We start from the raw sequence: 22,130 nt of genomic DNA, 5'->3' as shown, positions 1-22,130 counted from the left end.
GACCCTCTGTATTGCCTGGTTTGGCCAGTTCAGTGGGGTAAACTTTCCTTCACCATTTGACATCCCAGGGAAATTGTGCAACCTTCACTTGTCAGCTGAAATTGTCCCAGTGACGAAGGTTCCAGCTTTTAGGCTATATCTGCACTCCTAAGTAAAGGGGGTGGGGAGCAGTCCCTAGTCCCCAAGGCAAAGTGGCACAGACTGGTGGATACCCCATCGCTAAAACCAGAGCCCTCCTCAGCAGACTGGATTCACCTAGAACCCAGAGCATTTGGCCTGTGTCTCCTTAAGCCCTAAGATGTCACTATTAGTTTGTGTTTCCTTTGTCAGAGAGATGTGGTATAGGCAGCCCACACAGCTTTTGCACCATCAAACTGAGAAAAAACAGAGTATGTTGACATATTTGGCATCTGGAAACCAAAGCCTTCCAGGATGGTCTAAGAGGACTGAAAGGAGCCAAAACTGGTGCAGTCCATATTGAGCACAAACTAGCATGAACTTCTTTGAGACTCTTAGAATCATAGAATGGTTTGGGTCAGAAGGGACCTTTAAAGATTATCTAGTCTAACCCCTCTGCCATGGACAAGGACATCTTTCCCTACATCAGGTTTCTCAAAGGCCCGTTGAACTTGACCTTGAACACTTCCAGGGATGGGGCAACCACAGCTTCTCTGGGCAGCCTGTTCCAGTGCCTCACCACTGTCAGAATAAAGAATTTCTTCCTTATGTCCAATCTAAATCTCCCCTCTTTCAGTTTAAAACTGTACCTCCTGTATCCTGTCTACACACCTTGGTAAAAGGTGTCTCCTCATCTCTCTTGTAAGTCGTCATTAAGTATTGAAAGGCTGAAACAAGATGTCCCCAGAGCCTTCTCTTCTCCATGCTGAACAACCTCAACTCTCTCAGCCTTTTTTCACAGCAGAGGTGTTTCATCCCTCTGATCACTTTTGTGGCCCTCCTCTGGTCCTGCTCTAACAAGTCCATGTCTTTCCTGTGCTGAGGACTCCAGAGCTGGACACAGTACTCCAGGTGGGCTCTCACCAGAGCAGAGTAGAGGGGGCAGAATCACCTCCCTGGTCCTGCTGGCCACGCTTCTTTTTATGCAGCCCAGGGTACAGTTGGCTTTCTGGGATGTGAGATCACATTGCTTGCTCACGTCCGGTTTTCCATCCACCAGTACCCCCAAGTCCTTCTCAGCAGGGCTGTTCTCAATCACTTCAACCCCCAGCCTGTGTTGATACCTAGGATTGCCCTGACCCAGGTGCAGGACCTTGCACTTGGCCTTGTTGAACTTCCTGAGGTTCATGTGAGCCCGCTTCTCAAACCTGTCTCTTGCCAAACTCTGTTTTGGAAGTGGCCACCTGAAATGGTAGAAAGCAGAGGCAAGCTGTGCAGTAACGACTACACAGTGTGTATAGCCCATGCTCAGGCTCAGTCTCTGCCTTTCATTTTCCTTTTCCTAGAAGTGTGGTCTACCTGCTGAATCTCTAGAGAATATATCTCTTACTTTTGCCTCTTATTGTATGAACAATTTTCCCTTACAGAAGAAAAAAAAATTCCGCTTTATTTAACTTTACAGTAATGTTAGGTCTTTTATGTGGAAGCTCTTCAGGTCCTGTGATCTATCATTTTCAAAATATCTTCGAGCACAATGCAGTAGGTGCCCCCCAGGCTGGCTGCAGCCACTAGGATGTTCCCATCTGGCCTGCCATCTTTTCTGTAGCAGACGGGGAGCAGATGTTCAAGGAATTAAATTCACTGGGACAGCTGAACGCCTTCTCATGCCTTCAGAGCCCGGCAGAGAGAGCAGCGACCACCACGGTGCCCATCAAATCTGGGGCGAGGACAGGAGGGTTGATACCTTTGTTCCTGCCCAGGCTCTGGTTTGCCTGTTAGCGTCCAGTCTTAGATCTTAAATGTTCCCCTTGCTTTCTGATTGAGCTTCTGGACACACAGGCAAGATATCATGAGGTAGAACACAAACCACAATACCCTCTTCAGTGCCCACCCACTTGCCCCTGGTTGAAGCTCCCTATTCCCACATTGGGAGTAATTCACCCAAACCCACATTTAACACAGGATGAGGGTCTGTAGCCACCGCACGTGAACGCAGAGCTGGCAGGATCCAAATGTGTATATGGTCCTTCCCTACGATTCGTTCTTATTTTGCTGCCTTTGCAGTCTACTTGTCTTCTGCTAAGGAGTTGCCCATTACCCCATAGGATTTTTACAGCTGCTATTGCTGCTGCCATTCTCCTTGTTAAAATATCTTTGAGCACGATCCCCATCCCTCTTCTGCCCTGTTTGTGGTGTGGTCTGACAAACTCAAAGGAAGGGTCCTAGTCAGGCTCCTCTCTCTGCTAACTAAAAACCAGTAACACTGGTAACCAGTAGGTAACCAGTAACACTTCAAAAGCAAGCACTGTCATTTATAAGTCTCGCTGCTATCTGCTTTCTTTTCTCCTGCCATGCACTGTCTGCAAACACAGTTTAACCTTCTGTAGCTGCCTTGGGAAGAGTTACAGCTCTGCTGGGGCTTTTAAGTAGTCTTCTGTCTGACTCAAGGTCCTGGGTTTGCCATAGCTGCTGCATCCCATGTTGTAACCACATTGTAGGGGGCTGGCAGAGCTCTGCTCCTCTTGGGGCTTAGGTCCGATTGCTCCACATACCACACCAGGAACCATTGTGCAGGACACCCACAGGCTCCCACAGGCTTGTGCCATGCTAAACATGCCTTTAGATACATGTTCCTTCTGAGAAGAGGCACGGATTTTGAATGGAGTGTTTTGTATGCAGGCAGCAGGGCAGGGCAAAACAGGTAAAAGGGGGCAGAAATATTCAGAAACAAAGGATGAGGCAGGTCCTGGGTATGTCCAATAACCAATTCTAAACATGCCCTAATTGGGGTGAATCTCTTGACGGGTAAATCCAGGAAATGCAGGGCACAGTTTCTTAGACTCCTGGCCCATGTGCCCTACCACAGTGCAGCCATCCCTCCTTGCTGAAGACCCTCAGATGAGGAGTCTGAGTGTGGGCACAGAATCACAGAATCACAGAATATTTTTGGTTGGATGGGACCTTTGAGATCATCGAGTCCAACCAACAACAACAACAACAAAAACCAAAGCAAACAAAAAAACCCCACTAAAAATCCCAGAACACCAAACACCAAAACCAAACCAAAACAAACGCCCACAGCCACACCCCACTCCACCCACAAACAGACACAAACCAACAATCTCGGGCACTAGAGCATGCCCTGAAGTGCCATGTCTACACGTTTCCTAAATACCAGAGGGAAAGATCCTCCCTTGGTCCATCCTACAACCAATTTAATAATGGACAAGTGGCAAATGCAATAAAGTACATATTTTCTGAAGAAAATGCTGCCAGAGCATCATCTGCACGGTATTGAGACCAGCAAAGCTCATTAGAAAGGCTCAGGGAATGTACAATTTTAAGAGTAAAAAATAAAGTGGCTTAGGGACAGATCCTGATGTGGTTCCCCCAGAGCGATTTGCACATCCCACCAGTACCACCAAGATCAGCCGCTGGCACCAGCTGAACAAGCACCATTCGTGCCAGTTTCCTGGTGGGAATGATTGATTAGAGCTGGTTGAGCTTGCTCTGTCCAGAGCAGGTGCGGAGCAAATTTGCCCTGACTCAGTCAATTAACTTTATCAGAGAATCAGAATCAACAGCGTGAATACGATAACAATGTGTTGCAGACTCCATGCTTCTCACTGTGCCTGGTCTCACACTGTTGGTATAGTCCTGAAGTTATTGCTTAAAAAAAGTTCCCACATCTTGTAATGTGTGGGCACTTGGGTCATCCAGATTCATCCTATGCATGAGCAGAAGGTTGGTGAGCACATTGAAGCTACGCTCCTTGGCACCACGGGCTTCATCTGATACACAGGAATAACTATCACTGCTGAAATCTTTGCATTTGAGTCTTTGTTTTATCTTTGGGTGAAGTTGTTTTGGCTTGTTTTTTTTTTACTTCAGGTGAACAATACAGAGAACTTACCCTAAGAAGTGTGGGAATTCTGAAGGTAATCACATGGTATGGTACAAAGAAGAGGCCAAGTTTAGAAAAGCAAAATTTGGACCAAGAAGTTAGATGCCCAGATGCCCAAAGGTCAAATCTGATGTGTACCATGGGACACAGAACACGTGTCTCCAGGGTGACTTGTGTTTATCAGGGCCAATGTCAGTGTTGGAGTCTCTGTCCCCCATCCTTCTGCCATTACACTGGGAAATTCCTGAAGAATATCCTATGGCCACAGTTAAGAAAGAGGGGCAGGGAAAAATCCCATGCCCTGTTCGGGAAGTTTAAAAAATATGTCTCAGGGAGCCTGTGGTGCTTCAAGCGAGCATCCCTCCAAGTCTGATGGCTGATCAGACTATATAGTTGACCTTAATCAGTACAAAGTTGACCTCAGTGAACTCTCCTTTCAGAAAAACAGCACGTAATTCGTCACTAAACTCTTAATTCGGGATTATTGACAAGAAGTGGGTAACCAACCAGTACATTAAACAGGTTGTCTTTCCTGTATTAGCCTGATCTGATGCTATACGTCGGTGTGTATAGGGCCAGGGGTGTGAAAAGGCTGCCTGTGCCCTTTCCCTGACGGTGCCTCAGCTCACAAATGCCCAGGTGTAATCCCACGTGTTTTGTAGCTCAGATGCTCTTAGTCTTGCCTCAAGCCAGGCTGTTTGTTTTCATGCCCATTTAAACTCAAATAAATCAAATAGTTGTCCAGGTGGATGGCCAGTGCAAGAAATGGGACAGTAATGAAGTAAATCAGTTTGAAATATGTTGTTCTCCATGCAAACTTGCCTCTTCAAAGATGACTGTCACTTTGGTGGATTCAGCCTGCAGGTGCGCGGAGCCCCTTGCTTCCAGCAGTCCTCTCCTGGAATAATCAAATAACTCTGCAAAGGAAACATCCGTAAGTCTCTGTGACAGCCTAAGACAGGACGAAGGACGCTAAAAGCTTTTGTCAGCCCTCAAGCATTCTCTGGTCACTCGGTCTTACCCTCAGAAAGGGAGTTGTGTGTAAGCTTTGTGGTACCTGGACTGCTGTTGGTAACCGAGGCTGTGTTGCAAAATACCCTGAAAGCCAAAGTTCCTCACAAAACTGAACTGTAGGGTTTATTTCCATGGATAGCCTTTGGCCTCTGTCCTTACCCCACGTTGGTTGTGGCTGAGGTCTGGCAGTTGGTGTGCTGATCCTGGGTTTGAACGAAGGTCTAACTGAGCTAGCAGCACAATGCAGAGCAACACCAAGGCTGCTGTGAGCACCCTTAGATGTCAGAGCTCAGCAGCTGGACCTCACAGGAGCACAGCAGGGTCCCTGCCTCACCTGCTCCTGCCTCCCTGCTTTTCCTTCCCTTGCCAAAGTGAGGTGGAGTCCTTTAGTTTGCACCAGCAGGTCTCTGCCCACACAGAATCAATGGCAGGACTGGGACCATTGCTGGCAGCATCCTCCTCTCTGGATGGAAAAGCAGGTTCATATCCCATTACAATGGTTTGGCTCAAAATTACCGTGAGTGTCACAGTGCTAATCAGAGCTCGACACTGCCACAAGGAGATTTCCTCTTGATCGTGGTCTCTGCTATTATTGAAAGATCCTGTCACTTTTAAAATGAAACAAGGCCATATGGTACTGAGGTATAAGTCTTGTGAGGAGTGGCTGAGGGAGCTGGGGGTGTTCAGCCTGGAGAAAAGGAGGCTGAGGGGAGACCTTCTCGCCCTCTACAACTCTCTGAAAGGAGGGTGTAGAGAAGCAGGGGTCAGTCTCTTCTTGCACGTCATAGGTGATAGGACAAGAGGAAATGGCCTCAAGTTGTGCCAGGGAAGGTTCAGGTTGGATATTAGGAACAAGTTTTACATGGAAAGGGTTATTAAGCATTGGAATGGGCTGCCCAGGGAAGTGGTTGAGGCGCCATCCCTGGAGGTATTTAAAAGATGAGTAGACATAGTTCTTATAGATGTGGTTTAGTGATGGTTTTTTATCAGTTAGCTTAATGGTTGGACTAGATGATCTTAAAGGTCCCTTCCAACCTAGACAATTCTATGATTCTAAGAAGCAAGAAATCAAGGGAAAGAAAGAGAAAGAGGTAAAAAAGGAAAAGAGAAAGGAAGGAAGGAAGGAAGGAAGGAAAGAAAGAGAGAGAGAAAGAAAGAAAGAAAGAAAGAAAGAAAGAAAGAAAGAAAGAAAGAAAGAAAGAGAAAGAAAGAAAGAAAGAAAGAAAGAAAGAAAGAGAAAAAGAAAGAAAGAAAAAGAAAGAAGGAAGGAAGGAAAGAAAGAAAGAAAGAAAGAAAGAAAGAAAGAAAGAAAGAAAGAAAGAAAGAAAGAGAAAGAAAGAAAGAAAGAAAGAGAGAAAGAAAGAAAGAAAGAGAGAAAGAAAGAGAGAAAAAGAAAGAAAGAAAGAAAGAAAGAAAGAAAGAAAGAAAGAAAGAAAGAAAGAAAGAAAAACAGAAAGATACAGTTGCATACCAATGAACTATGTTGCTTCCCCTTTTTTGTTACATGCCATTTCCCCTGTCCCAGCCTGTAGCCAGGATCACTGTATTTTACTACAGTGAAAGCAAAGAGAAATAATACCCAAGAGAAAAAAAAAAAAACGTGATCTAAAAAAGGGAGAAGTTCTCCTGCCTTGTATTATGTGCAATTCTAGGCACTGTAACAGTGAAACATGAGCTGATATCTGTTTCTCTAAACACAGTGTGTTTTAGAGGATGTTACTCTCAGAGCTTCTAAACTTTGTGACATAAACAGCAAACCTAATTCTGAAAAAAGCACCTACCACACCAGATTACCATAACCAGGAGCACACACCTTTAAATCAAAAGTCAGTTGAGTTGGAAAAGGTTTAAGTTTTTTCAATAAATTACTTTTTATAATGACTATAAAAGTTATATAGTACACAGAGACTTGCTAGAGGTAGATACTTTACTGTACCTGAATTGCTGGGAATACTTCCTGAGACATAAAGCTGACAATCAGACATCTGAGTGTGTTTGAAAAACATCGTCTACCAAAAGATTAAAGTATGAATTTACCAAAGTAATCCAGGGTGGAATTTCTTTGTTCTTTCTTGTTACTTATCATGGCAACTGAAGCGATGTAATAGGAAATGAGCTTATATTTTAATTCAAAAATAGTTGAAATATAGGAAGAATCCGAGAACAAAATTATTTTCCACTGTTAAATATATGGATTTTGACTCTTACTGAACTGTATTTCAACACATTTTTATATTTTATGCCCATGATAAGTTATTAAACATATAAAATTGCCTTATTTATAGAGTATAGCAACATTGCTAGTGATAGTGCTTCCATTTTTCAATGTAGCAACTACTTAGATGTGCATAAATTCTAGATGATCTTTTAATTACAAGGGGGAAAAGGGAATTGCTAGGAATAAAAGGTTTGTTATTCTACAAAGAAGGGGGGAAAGGAGTGATGATTCTAAATCAGCAAAAGTATTGAATTGCATTTTTTAAGAAAAATAAAGTACAATTCAAAAAAAACCAAACAACTTTATAGTTAGAATTGTTGGGAGAAGGTCATAAGGAAAGTTGAGGGGGAGAAAACTAAGGATGTGAAACTGAGCCTATCTCTGTGATGTGCAGCATGGAGAGGAGGAAAGGGAATTAACTAATGAACTTATCCAAACTACTGACAATTATTTTACAGTCTTCTGGAGAATTAGCAATCTCTGAGAGGTCTGAAAAGAAAGGGAAGCATGTTACTGGTCTTTAAAAATGGCAGGGGAAGAGGAAGAGAAAGAGTGAACCTGTCATCTACCATCTGGTAAGCCTAACTTCAGGCTGCAGTAATATAGTGGAAAAAATATTAAAAGGTAAAAATCCTGAGCACTTAGGGGAGAACAGATCCACAACCAATAAACAGCATGGATTTATAAAGAAGGGAAGAAAGGCACACGCAAGCATTTTTTTTTTTTCTTCCTATAATTGCAAAGTGGTGGCTGAAGGGAATACAGTAGGTGTAATATACGTGCCTACTAACATATAGATTTGGATGTATGGGCTTCAGTAAATTAAATAGGATCTAGCAGTATGACCAAAAAAAAAAAAAAAAAAAATCCAATGTAATTTTTTGGCTTCTAACACAGAGGCACCGTGTCATGTACCCGGGAAGTGATAGATGTCTCTCTCGGTATACAATACTGATGAGATAGCACCTCCACTACTGCTTTCAGATTTAAGTACTTTCAGTACCAATAAAGGTGAACTGGAAGGAGTTCAAAAAAGCATGGAAGGAAAAGGAAAGGCCTATAGAAACCGTTTGGCAATGAAATATTAACTGAAAATAAACATCTATAGCCTGGCCAAACAAAGGTGGGAAGAGTACGATCACTGCCACATTCCTTCCAGTGGGAAGTTTCCAGTATAAACAAAATAGGGTCAATTGTGAGCATGAAAGCTGGGGAGGGAGTAAATATTAAACCTGGCCAGAGCTCTGACCTCTGCTCCCGCTGAGACCCACACAGAGAGTTGCTGGTGGGTGTTGGAAAGGAGCAGAGAGAACGAGGACCTACTCTGAGAGCTGGAAACAAGAGGGGAGCAGTACTAGCTAGAGAGAGCTGCATGGGGCAGAATTCAGGCTGAAGTAGATAAATAAGCATAACAGGTATCTCTGTCGATCCAGGGAATGGTTTGCTAAGGGGAGCTATCCCAGTAACCCTGGTTTGGCCAAAGCAGAAGTGCACAAACATGGGAAACCACATCCATGAGGAGGGGAATGGTTTGGAAGGCATAAAGGGGCTTCTCTGGGGAAAGGAACAGAAGGAAGGAGAGAAAAGAGGGAGAGGGAGAGGAAAAAAAAGGGAAGGACAGAGAGGGAAGGCAGAGAGAAAGAAAAAAAGAAAAAGAAAGAAAGAAAGAAAGAAAGAAAGAAAGAAAGAAAGAAAGAAAGAAAGAAAGAAAGAACTAACTCTCAAAATTCCCTGATCCAAAATAGAGCACACTGAATTGTAACAGGATCTTCCAGCCTTTCTCCACAAACCTCAGCGTAACTCCTCGATGAGTTTATCATTGCATATGCACCCAGTGTTGTCCCTGACACTGGGACACCATGAGGCTTTTCCAGCCACAATCTATTTCAAGTCCATACATTTCCTGGTGTGAATCTATGTAAATGAATACATAATACCTCCTGGTAGCCTCTTGACTCCTGACCAAGCACAGCCTTCAACCCATAGGCTTCAGCTTCAAAAGCAGACCAGAGGAACAATTATTTCTTTCCCCATGACAAAACATGACAAAACACACTGCAGGGTTCTTTTATATTTCCATGTATTTTTTATGTATTTATTTATTCATTTTTACACTTCCGTGTAATTTTCTGTCTCCAGCTTTACGTCGGTCCTTCCTTCCACCGCCGCCATCAACCCCGCCGCCTCCGAGGCGCTCCATGCATTTCTCCCGCTGCCCAGGAGATGGTGCTGTGGTTTTTGGATCGGGAGAGCAGAGACCGGGACCGGGGCCGGGTGGCCGGGAGGTCCTTCCCGGGCTCTGCGGGGACACTCAGGTGCCGTTCATCCCTCTGCAACCCTTTAGACTTTCTTTTCCATCTTCAGCCGTCCCCTTCCGAGGTGCAGGGACACCCGTCTGTGGGTGGCATCCCTCACCTCAAGATGTCTCATCTCTGCTCTTCTGTCGGGTCAACTCCATCAGCACAGTTTTTCCCCTCCTGCAAAGGACTGGGGGTGGGGGGGATGCTTTCCTCCATTTTCCAGCCCCCCGCCACACGAATTTCCCCCAAGTCCATCTGCGCACACGCACCCGCCACGTCCCGCCACCCTGCCCGCTCCCCGACCCTCCTGGCCCCGGGGAACAGGATGCTGTCCCTGGGGTTGAGAGCATCGCCCCCTTCTCCTCCCCTACACGCGGCCCCGGTGGGCTGCCGGATCCCTCTTTGCTGCTGGGAACACTTTCCAGGTTGGGAATTCACCGGCCTCCTGGGACTGCCCTTGGAGTGACACCTCTGAGGAGGTTCGCACCAGGAGCGAACGCAAAAGGGGGGGTTGAGGGGGTGGGAGGGGTGGTGTGTGTAATTTCTTTCTTTTTACTGTCTTTTCTTCACGCTGAACTTTAATAAAGTTTGCCTGAGAGTGAAGGCAACACAGAAGCAGATGCGGTGAACGAAAAGCGCCCTCCGACACCAGATTTAGCGCCGGGAAAACCGGGCAGACCTTGGGTCTGGGGCTGCCCCCGGCCGGCCGGGGAGCTCGGCTCCCCGCTCTGCTCTCTCCCAGGCCCGGTGTGTCGGGGGCAGGAGGGACTCGGGGCTGAGCCGCTGGAAGAAGGACCGGGAACTTGCGGGTGATGCCAAGCCCTGCCGTCCTGCCTCAGCGGGCACGCCGTGCCTCTGCCCAGAGCGGGCAGGGAGAGTCTGCCCTCATCTGCCTAAAATCTGCCTCGCTAGCAGTCATCTCCTAGGCATCTTTAGGGAGAATTTGGAAAGCATCCTTCCTCCTGGAGGCTTTTCGGCAAAGGAGAAGACCGGCCCTGGGGAGAGGGAAGGGATTTTTAACTTCTCTCCCAGGTGGGGAGCAGGATAAAATGACCCTCGAGTAGATCTTGCAAAAGACACCATGGAAAATTAGCCATCGTTGTGCTGTCCGTTCTCATCTGTGTTTTGGGACCTTCCAGCCTCCTGGCACCCCCTGTCCCTCCCTCCAGCCCCTCCCGGGACGGCCCGAGCCCGGCCGCTCACGGTGGAGGGGAGGTGATGCTCCGGGGCGACCGGCGCCGTCCCCTCTGCGGCTCGCCTCCGGGCTGCTCGTTTCCCGAAATAATGACCCGAGTGGAGCGGAGCCGGTGGCAGAGGGCTGCGGTACAATTAAACCAGGTAACGAGACGCTGGGCAGATGTGTTTTCATTGCGCTGTAAGATAAACGCAGTGTTAAATGCCTGACAACTTCCCAGAAGCAATCAGCAAAAGTTTACGAGTGCATAAACCTCAAAGACCATTCCTCGGTATTTTTATAAGCCCCGCATTTAAAGCTTCTATAAATTCTTCTGCCTGCTTCCAAACTAAAGTTCCCGCAGACTGTTAAACAGCCACTTCTTCGGGAAGGGGGGGGGGGAGACAGATCACAACGGGCGGGTCCAGGAGAGGCGAGAGGGGCTTTCTTTTTGTCTCCTCCACTTTCCTCTCCCTCTCACCCCCCTCCAAGCTAGAATTTGGAAGAAAGTTGGGCTCATTAAAGCACGGCGAGCCACACACGGACGCATCGGCAAGATGACTGGGATCCCTCGATGTCTCAAGACCGGGGGGGGGGGGCCAGACCCAGAAAGAAAGGAAAAGGAAAGGATGAGGAGAAATAAAAGAAATAAAAAGCGAGGTGGATGAACGGATGGGTAGAAGCAGGGACAAGCACAGATCCACAGAGAGATCAGCAGTAGGCAGGCTTTGGGGGGGTGTGGACGGGGATGAGCAGAAAGCTTAGACGAAAAGAGAGAAAATTCAGAAGCAGAGCGCAAATCTGAGGGAAGGCAGTCGAGGTCAAGAGGAGGCGGCCGTGACCTCCGGGAGGTCGCCGCGATGCCCCCGTTCCCCAGCTCCGACGGTGCGGCCCGGCAACACCGGCCGCCCCTTGGGGCAAACGCGGCGGCTGCAGCCTCGGGGAGCGGGAGCGGGAGCGGGAGCGTTCGCCCTCCCCAAAGTTGCAGGCAAAAAGACAGGGGTTAGCACTAGCGAACCCACGGATCAGAGGGAGAGATCGAGCCGGAGACCTCCGCCTTCGAAGCAATAAGATGCGCGGGATGAAATGTTCCCCCTAACCATCAAATTATAATGACAGTATCCGTCATCCTTAAGTGACCACGTGAGTTTTACAAGTTGGATATTAAACAGATTAAATAAAATTTAAAAAAAAAAAAAAAAACAAACAACCAAACTACAAACCCCCTATTGCGATTATAAAGCCCTTTGTTTATCATCCCCGGGACAATGAAGCTGCTAATTGGAAAACAATAAACCTAAGATGCCTTTGGATTAATAATGATAGAGGTTAACGGTGGCATCCCTTGGAAAGGGGGAAGGGAGCGAGGCGCTCGGTGACTGTGCGCTTGGACGGCGACCAGGGACAAGAGCAGCAGCCAAATGGGGTTGGGGGTGGGGGGGGGAGTGAGACACCACCACCCCCCCCCTCTTCGGAGGGCTCGGCTTGTATGTTCGCCTCTGATCCGGAGACACGAGGTGAGGAAGGTCTGTATTGTAGTCATGTCCTCGCTAGATGAAATCTCAGTCAATTACTTTGAAATCTGCAGCTTGGCTTCTTTTCATTCTTTCCAGGTGAAAATTCAAACGTTTTCTGTTGTCGCCTGGTCCTTTCTTTCCCGAAACAAGGCACCCAACTGTTCTGATATTACCATTCAAAAACAGGTTCTGTGGCAAACCTCATTTGTGAATCTATTACAGAGATTAATAGATTATTTCTCCTTTTTCAACTAATTCTCAGTGGGGAAATTTAACCATATGGTAAGGAGAGAATTAGAATTTCATCACATTAGAGCAAAATGTAATGAAAAGAGTCCAACACCTGGGGCCAACTCTGAAAGACACAATTAAAAGGTTTTTAATGAAACCAGAGAAACCAAAAAATTTCATAGCCTTCAGTAATCCTGCCACATAAGAATGATTTACCGGAAATCTTGGGAAATATTGTTTTTACTGATGTCATAAGAATGAAAACCTGCCACTAAATACTCCGAGCGCTTACAGAAAAAGCGAGAGCGAGCTGCTCGCCTCCAGCATTAGAGGAGCAGTGGGACAAAATTCAGACCAGCCCTCGGGTTGCCACTTCAGCTTCTGGGAGAGCACAGAAGAGCGTGTGCCAGGCTCCGAGGAGAAGCCCCCGGGAGGAGAGCAGGGGGGCCGGCACGCCCGGAGCGGGTGGCGGGGAGGGGGAGGGGGGGGACCGGGGCGCTGGGGCCGCTCTCGCCTTGACACCGGCTGCGGCATCCCGGGATTTGGGAGCGGAGCGGGGTGCTCCCGCCCCGCCGTGTTCTCCGGGGGGAGGTGGGGGGTGGGCGGCAGGGAGGGAGCTGCAAAGAGTTGGTCAATCACAGTTAAAAAAAAAAAAATAAATAAATAAAAAGAGAGAGTTTGGTGGGTTTTGCCCTTTCTCACCCCGCCCTCCCTTCTCCCCAGATCGGTTCATTTTCAAGGTAACTGATGGGGTTTTATATTTTTTATAGGGACACGGGGGATAATCACTGGAAAGCGGCAATCTGCTACTTGAAAACGGCTAAGGGGAGGAGGAGGGTAACCTCCCCGTAGTTTGGTCTCCGTTTGTTGGAGGTTTGGGGGGGGGGGGGGGGGGGGGAGGAACGGGGGAGGGGGGGGCGGAGAGGGGACTGGGGACCATTCGCCTCCCAGGGAAGCAAGGTAGACTTTGGCGGTGGGCAGGAGTGGGCACGGCGGTCCGGGTTGGTCCGGGATTTTTAATTTTTTTTTTTTTCTTTTTTTTCTTTCTTTCTTTCCTTCCCAGGCGATGCTTTTCGCGAAGAAGGGTGGGGGTGGGAGGGGGCTATAAGTTAATGTAAATGCTAAGGGGTGGGTGGGCTGGGGTGGAGGGGGAGAGGGTGTCACTCCCGACTCCGCGGCTAAGTTAGCAGAAGTCTGCTGGCAGCCCTCGGAAGGGGAAGTGTTGGAGCGGGCTTTTCTGCAGTGCAGGGCTGTAATTTGCTGAAGGAGGCAAAGAACATCCTTCGATCTAAGTAGGGCTTTTAGTGTGCTCATTGATGAGTGAAAGTCGCCACACATGTCAAGCTAAAGGCAGTTGTTGGGTTACTAACAGGACACAACGTCTTGCAAACATATGCGTTAAGCTGTGTATACAGATGGCAGGGAGAATAATGGAGCAGGCGCCTCTTATAAAGCTCTAGCTGCTGCCTGTCTTCAGACCTGGGAAATGAAACTATTCAGACTCAGGGCCAGATAGCGCCTGGGATTGTTTGTTACCGTTTTAATCCTATTAATTAAAACGTTAACCTGATTGGGTAGAAAGCTCTGTCCCAACAGGCGAGTCTTCTTCATAATAACCTACTCTCAGAGATAATGATGTAAAAGACTCCCCCGTCTGCGGCGGCTGCTGGTTGATGGGTCCGGAAATCTCTTGAAGGTGAATCCAAGCAAGATAAACGGTGGAAGCGGCTCCGCTGGCAGCGCACAATGCCCCAGCGCGGCGCCTGCTGAGGGCGAGCCGGAGCCGGAGCCGCAGCCGGAGCAGCAGCCCGAGCCACCGCCACAACCGGAGCCGCAGCCCGAGCCGGAGCCGCCGCCGGAGCCGCCGCCGGAGCCACAGCCGGAGCCTCAGCCGGAGCAGGGGAAGCCGCGGCGCCGGGGACGGAGCAGCCCCGGCGGGAGCCGGGAGGCGATTTCTGCCAGCGGGACGCCGGGGAGCCGCCCGCCGCGGCGCGGAGCCTTGGAGGAGCGGGCCGGGAGCTGAGGGGGGCGGAGGAGGCGGAGGCGGAGGCGAGCGGGGCGCCGATGGAGCGGGCGCTGGGGCTGCCCGCAGAAGAGGACCTCTTCCACAAGAGCCTCGCCGCCTCGGCCAAGCGCATGGAGTCCGCCTTCCGCTCGCCCCCGGGGCTCGACCTCTCCCACCCCCGCGACCGCCAGCCCTCGCCGCTCGCCTGCTACGAGGCGGCGGAGCCCGAGGCGCTGCTGCAGCCCGGCGTCGGCGGCGACCCGCTGGCCCTGCCGCCGGGCTCCGTCTGCGTCAAGTACGGCGAGAGCGCCAGCCGCAGCTCGGTGGCCGAGAGCAGCGGCGGCGAACAGAGCCCCGACGACGACAGCGACGGCCGCTGCGAGCTGGTGCTGCGCGGCGCCGGGGGGGACCCGCGCGTCGCTTCGCCGGCGGCGGGCGGCGGCGGCGGCGGCGGCGGGGGGGGCGGGGGGCTGAAGGCGGCCGAGGGCGGCTGCTCCAACAGCCACGGGCACGGCGGCAGCAAGAAGTCGAAGGAGCAGAAGGCGCTGCGCCTCAACATCAACGCGCGGGAGCGGCGGCGGATGCACGACCTGAACGACGCGCTGGACGAGCTGCGGGCGGTCATCCCCTACGCGCACAGCCCCTCCGTGCGGAAGCTCTCCAAGATCGCCACGCTCCTCCTGGCCAAGAACTACATCCTGATGCAGGCGCAGGCCCTGGAGGAGATGCGGCGCCTGGTGGCTTATCTCAACCAGGGCCAGGCCATCTCGGCCGCCTCCCTGCCCAGCTCCGCCGCGGCGGCGGCGGCGGCGGCGGCCGCCCTGCACCCCGCCCTCGGCGCCTACGAGCAGGCGGCCGGCTACCCCTTCAGCGCCGGGCTGCCCCCCGCCACCTCCTGCCCGGAGAAATGTGCCATTTTCAACAGCGTCTCCTCCAGCCTCTGCAAACAGTGCACGGAGAAGCCTTAAGCGCCGCCGCCGCCGTCGCCGCCCCCCGCCGCCGCCGCGGCCCCGGGGAGCGGCGACGGCCGGCGGCCCGGACCGGGGATCGCGGGGGGGACGGAGGGACTGACCGCTGCCCGGCCCCCGCCTCCCTCCGCCCGGCCTCGCCTCGCCTCCTTCTTCTCCTCGGGTTTTGCCGGGACGGGACGGCGGCGCCGGGGAGGGGGCGCGGGGCCGGGGGCGCCGCGGGGAGGAAGCCCCGGCCCGGGGGGAGGGGAGGGGGGGTGCTGGGGAGGCGGGGGGGATCACTCTCGCCAGGCGACCGCTGCGCCTCCGGACAAAGGAGAGGTCGAGAAATAGCAGGCCGGGCCGGGAGCCGGGGGTAGCGCCGGGGAGAGGGACGGAGAGCGGCCCCCACCCCGGCCCCGGTCCCGGCGAGGGGAAGGGACCGCAGCGACCCGGGCGAGGAGGTGGACGGGACAAATCAGAGAGGGCACTTGAACATAGATTTTTTTTTTTTTTTTTAATTATTATTAGCAGTATTATTATTATTATTATTATTCTGAGCCAGGAAACAAACAAACTTGAAATGTAAACTTATTATTTAAGCGACTCGCAGAAACAAAGAGACTGGACCATTGCTATGGAAGACTTTGTATTTTTTATCGTCTCTAAACTTTGATCCTGTGAAAATGCGCAAAGTTTGGTGAGAGTGATTTAAAAAAAAAAATTGAGAGAGATTAAAAAAAAAATAGACAAAAAATAACCGATCAAACCCCCTATTCCGCGTGGCTGAAAGTATCGCATTTTTAAAAGAAATATTTATGTGCACCTTGTTTCTTTCCACTTTGCAATGATGTATAAACAAGACATGCTATTTATTTGTTATTCTTTAAATGACCCTTCCACGCCAACAATATTTATCATGTGTTAAGGTCACGGGTCTTATGTGCAGTTACTTTCAATGCTTCTAAAATTCTGTTTATGGATTAACTTAAACTGTGTGCCAAGTGTTTCAAACGTTTATTTGCCAACAACGTATAACCAGAAATGTTGATGTATCCGAGCTGCTTAGGTTTATGAAAGGTCATCTGGATTTTAAGTTGCATCATCCCTGTATTTAAATTGAGCTTTAATAAATTGCTTCAGTCCAAAAATTACAGGAAAGGTGTATTCTTAATTGCTCAACCAACTGATTTTTGAAAGGGTATTCTTTGCATTATGACAGGTAATAGCTATTTACTTTTACAAGGCATCAGAGCAATAGCTGCTACAAGAACACTTGCCAAGCCAATGTTTTCCCAGGAGCTGTGTTTTCAAAGGTATAATTTAAACCGCTTTCAATGTCTATGTAAATTATTCTGACTGTGGATGATTATTTAAGTTTAAATACTTTAAAATACTTTAGGCTGATTTACAGAACGCGTGGAATTCTTCTCTTTTTTTTTTTTTTTTTTTTTTTTTCTGGTGGGGGTGGGTGGGAGGGTGGGTTTTTTTGGAAGAAAAATGAGAGCTGAAAAGCAAGAAGTAGCTATTTACCCAAAGTGAGCCTTCAGTTTGAGTTTGCATGGCTGGGTGGCTGTCTCTCTGCCATTTGTAAATCAAGATTTTTTTTATTATTTTTTTTTTTCCTTTTCCAAAACGAGTCCTGCTATTTTCCACTACTTGCAGATAATACAAATTCGGACTGTCAGGTTGGATGGCAAAATAGGAGCCATGATGGATCTGTTGGCAGGTCACGGATGTGTAAAGAGTGATATATATTAAATAGGTCAATCAGATTATGACAGCAATGTACGATCGTTTGTATGTGTATCTATGTCGGAAAGAATCTTTATTAAAATATTTTGAACAAACGCTTGTATTATGCTGTGCTTTGTTAAGCATATATCTCCAGATTTAAGGAGGTGGATGGGGGGGGGGGGTGGGGAAGAAGGTAGTTTCCTTTCCTTTGCCTTGTCCTGGATGCTCCCCGGCACCCCACTCCCGGTTCAGGTTGGGAGGCGAGAAGTTCTCCCCCGCGGTGCCTTTCCCCCGCGCCCGTGGCGGGCGGACCACGGCGATGCGGGGCAGCCGTGGGGCAACGCCGGGCCCTGCCGGCCCCCCACCCCCTGCAGCTCCACGCACGCCCCTCGCCGCCCCACCCGTGGGGCTGCCCGCGCCCCGGGGCTGAGCTGCAGGACCTCCCCCCCCCCTTGCCTCCTCCATACCCCTTCGCCAAGTTTTGGAGCCACCTCTCCCCTCGTGGACCCTGCCCCAAACCCGAGGGCAGGGGGAGCAGGCAGCTCCCCCAGTTCTGCCCGCCCCGCGCTGGGTCCGGGCTGGGGGTCCCGGCCCCACCGGCTCCCCCATCCCCTCGGGCGGCCCGGCCCGGTGCCGGATGTCCGCGGAGCCGGCTCTCCCAACGGCGGCAGCACAGGCGGGGGAAGGGGATAAATATTTTCTGCTCCACTTCCCATCAAAAAAGATTAATCAGAACCTGTAACTTTTCAGGAAACATAACTGTAAAGTGCCACGGAGCTGTGGGAAGGCAGCCCAGAGAGGGTGGGCAGATCAGCCCCCAGGCGCAAGGAGAAGCGTCTCTCAGCATTTACTAGACAAAGGCTGGGTGCGTCTAATTATGATTATTAAAACAATTTCCATGACGATGTCTAATATTATGTTAATTTGAAAACAACTGTGTATGAAAACTGTCGACTATAATACCTAAATTCATTTAATGAAACACATCGTTAAGGCAATTAAACCTCCTGGATGTGATTAAGGAACATAATTACGACACTGTTCTGCGCCATAATTGGGTGTCTTTAATCAAGGGGTAAAGTGATCAGCAACACAGCCATTAGTTTGTATTGTTCTGTCTCTGCTGTCCATCATTCTGATTAGGAATTAACCACCGCCACCAGCTTGGCGTGGTGCGTGTCCCTGTGTGTGTGTGTGTGTGTGTGTGTGTGTGTGTGTGAGTGTATAAAACATCGCAGGACACATTTGCTGCAAGATTTACCGCTTAATATCTCTGGCTACCGAGCAGGCTTCCCGGAGAGGTTCCCCCTGGAAGGCGCGGGCGCCGCCCGGGCGTGGGACGGGGGGAGGCAAAGGATGTCCCAGCAAACTCCTGGAGCTGCCGGGACCCGGAGCTGGGGGAAAGGCGAAGGGCCGGGGGAGGCCCACGCTCTGCCTCCCGTGGGAAGGAGCCGAGGCTGCTCCTCTCCGGCTCCGAGGAGCGAGGGCGGCCGCTGCCGTCTATGGCACATCGGGCGGTTTCTCCCTTCACCTCTCTCTCCTCTGCCTCGGAGCGACGGGAAAAAGGAATGCAAACCTTTCTTAGTTCTTCGCTGCCGCCCAAATTTGGGGTCGCTTGCTGCCTTCTTGCTCGCTTTGGAGGGGGATACAGGGAGTCTCTGGCGGGTAGAGGTGCTGTCACTCCCGGCCCCTCACCCCTGTCCCCCTGCACCCGGCAGCCTCGCTGGGGAAGCGGCACGAAGCCGCCGGGCCGGTCCTTGGGCAGGTCTTGCCAGCGCCAGTGTGTGTCGGGGGTGGGGGGAGGAGAGAGGCTCCCCCGCCCCTCTTAACGCTTGATAGATCACTTCACCAGAAATGAACATGTCCCCCTTCAAAAAAAGAGCTTCTTCCCCGTTTCCAACCGCCCCGCCGAACCGGGATCTCTACCCCCGCCCCCCCCCCCCCCCCCCCCCCCCCCCGCCAAAGCCTTCTCCGGAGGCTCCCTCTGCCCCCGCCGCTCAGCCCGGCTCCCTTCCCCCGGCCCCTTACCCCGGCCCTGCGCCTGGAATTGTCCCAGCATGAGTGACATTGGCTTTCCTAATGTAATGACTTATGAAAGATATAATCATGTGTTAAATTGAATCCTCCGCTTAACTGTTAATGGTGTGCTCTGGGCACATTTACGTATTAGATGCTATGGTAACTAATTACCACTAGAAGAAGGGATAATACACTTTCCAGACTTTGACAAATAATTATGAGTGTTCACATCCCTGCTAGCAGCAGTTGCAGCGGATCTGCTGGAATGAGTAAGTGAATAAATGAATGGGTAAGTGAACTTGTGTGCATGGAGGGGACTAGATAATGAATAGTGGTCAAGTGAGTTTTCTTATTAAAACCTTTAATGAAAATGTGATTTAGGGTGGAAGGGGGGAAAAAAAGTGCGACGCTGCCTCTAAACGTAATTAAATCGCGTAATATAAACATCAGAAACATAAATAAGTTTGCTTTTAATTAAAACGCAGCAGTCAAAGTAAATTATCCACGTGCACGGAAACTTTACAGCAATTAACACTTTTTTTTTTTTTTTTTTGGGGGGGTGGTGTGGCGGTGGAGGGGAGTTGTTGAGGAGGTAAAATAAATGAGCCAGGACTCCGCGCCTCTCTCCAGCATCATTTGTAACTTTGATTGTACCCGCTGCCAACAGGCCGGAGGGATCCCGAGGCTTTAATGAGGTGGCGGAACAGATCCTTGCCGGAGCGGGACAAAACTTTGGGGAAGAGGCGCTGGGCTCCGCGGGGTCCCCCTCCCTCCGGGGCTCCCGGAGGAGCTCCATCGGAGGCTTTTTAATGCTGGTTCCCTCCGAGATATTGCGCTTGGCGGAGGCAGGCGCCGCAGGGGTTAAGCCGCTCCCGCCCGGTGCCATCCCGGCCCGGGCAGGAGGGAAGGCGGGAGCCGCCGCCGGGAGCGGGAACCGGCGTGGCTGCCCCCGGTTCCCAGCCTGGCCCGGGGGCTCCGAGCAGCCGGCCACGCTGCAGAAGGGACATCTGCTAAATGAGCAAAAAAAAAGCTGCAGCCGTCCCCCTTTCCCCGTGGTCACTCGCTCATCAGCTCGGTGTCACCCAGCCTCCCCCTCCCCCGAAGCGCTCCGGAGGGGGATTTGCTCTGGTTTGGCTGGTTCTCCAGCCTCGGGAAGGGTTAAATCCTTCCCCAAGCCCCTAGTTGCCCTTGTCCTCTCAACCTGATTCAGAGACGTGTAATAAAATACGAAGCAAATTTATGGTGTGTTTCAAGCACTTTACTGCTGTATTTTTAAATTCATATATGCACATATAAGAACTATGATCTGTGAATAATTTGAAATGCTATAGGAAAACGATGCATTTTAGATCAAACATAACCGTTTTCTTACATAATTGTCTCGGATTAAAATCAAAAGAAAGATACGTTTCGAACAGAGACAAAGCTGAAAATCTAATGACAGCCATAAACTGCTAGACAGCCATAAATTAACGTCTTCATCAAACGCTGCAGGGATCAGCGCTTATCTACATCAACAATTATTTCTTCCGAGAAGTTGCAGAACAGATTGCCCCTCTAATACTATTTTTAAATCCTCATAATTGAAGATTAGGGGCAAACAATCGCCTTTCCAGAGTAAACCTCCTCTCCACCAGCCGAAGCCCTCCCAAACTCACCCACCACCCAGACCGGTTCCTTAGGAACCTTCTCGGGGGTCCTGGCCCTTTTTCCCGCTCCAGCATCCCCTGGAAGCGCAGGTTGTTTTTAGGAAAGGGTGGCAGTCGTCTTTCCTCACCATCCCCCCCCCTTCCCCATCCCTTTTTGTAGGGGGTCGGGGATGGGGGGGGGTGGGGGGAGTTGGGAACGCGGCGAGCTCAAGCCGGCGCCGGGAGCCCGGCGGGCAGAGAGGCTGGCGGGTTTGCGGGTGTCCCCCGCACCGAGGCGGCATCCCGGAGCGGAGCCATCCCGGAGCAGCGGCATCCCCCTTATCTCCTTTCTCCCTCCCCCCCTCCCGCCCCCCCGTGCTTCAATCCCTTCATCAGTCCCCAGCTCAACTAATGCCCATCCACTTTTCAGGTTCCAAGCTTTAGCGAGGCGGCAGTTCCCGCAGCTGTAGCCACCTGCGCTGCCGATTTTGCGAGAGGATGCTGTAAAGATTTCTTTTTTTTTTTTTCCTTTTTTTTTTTTTTTTTTTAGAAGGCAACGGAAAAAAAAAAAAAAACGTTGAGAAGATAGCCGATTCCTTGACTGACGGGATGGAAATTAGACAGGGAAAGACACGCTGCCTGTAGGAGGTTAGCAACTAAACTATTTGGAAGAAAGGGGTAGTTGGAAAGATGAGCCGGTAGGAGAGAAGTCACTGGCAAAAGTCATGCCGGGGTATTTACTTACTGGTTTTTACACCCACTGGAGCCAGAACCTGGACTTGTATTCAACTTTGCTGTACTCAAAGCTGCTGTTTGTTGGGGCGGGGGGGAGAATACAAACCGACACATCGGTGTCAAAATCGGTTTAACAAAATCTTGCAAGGTAGAATCCTCCAAGGCTCTTAGCAGTGACAGCTGAAGCTTAGGCTTCTTTTGATTATCTATTTTTGGTGTAAATAGTTTTGAAGACAAGCACATTTCTGCTATTACAAATGATGTATTCACACCACCTCAGTACCTGAGGTCCCAGTACTGTGCGTAGACACGTCACTGGTTTATATGGGGATAAAGATCCCACTACAGTTTAATTCTTTGCTTTCAAATGAACATGGAATATTTCCTATATTTTTTACATGCTTCTTTATATGCAGCAACCATTTCTTCATACTTATTGCTATTTGTAATCACAGACAATAACTTAAGGCTCACAATACTTCCACAAGTATAGTTTTAAATGGTGTTTTTGTAATGAGAGAATTTTTCTGCTATGTTGTGGTTATTGGGACATGACTAGCCAGGGTATGTAGGCTGGTTTAGGT

At 50.1% G+C, this 22,130-nt stretch overlaps 1 protein-coding gene across 1 annotated transcript; it reads left to right on the top strand.

The window, feature by feature from the left end:
• The first annotated feature begins 14,539 nt into the window (after window positions 1–14,539).
• BHLHE22 (basic helix-loop-helix family member e22) lies at window positions 14,540–15,448 on the top strand. Its single transcript, XM_074146843.1, has one exon. It carries the CDS (start codon window positions 14,540–14,542, stop codon window positions 15,446–15,448), a length of 909 nt encoding a protein of 302 aa, XP_074002944.1.
• Window positions 15,449–22,130: the final 6,682 nt, after the last annotated feature.

Source organism: Numenius arquata, chromosome 4 (genome assembly GCF_964106895.1).
Source record: "Numenius arquata chromosome 4, bNumArq3.hap1.1, whole genome shotgun sequence".
Lineage (NCBI taxonomy): Eukaryota > Metazoa > Chordata > Aves > Charadriiformes > Scolopacidae > Numenius > Numenius arquata.
Note: the sequence above shows the minus strand (reverse complement) of the source record. Positions and strands in the feature narration are given on the sequence as shown.

Excerpts from the sequence above, each read along its gene's own strand:
- BHLHE22 (XM_074146843.1), top strand. The coding sequence starts at position 14,540 with ATGGAGCGGGCGCTGGGGCTGCCCGCAGAAGAGGACCTCTTCCACAAG.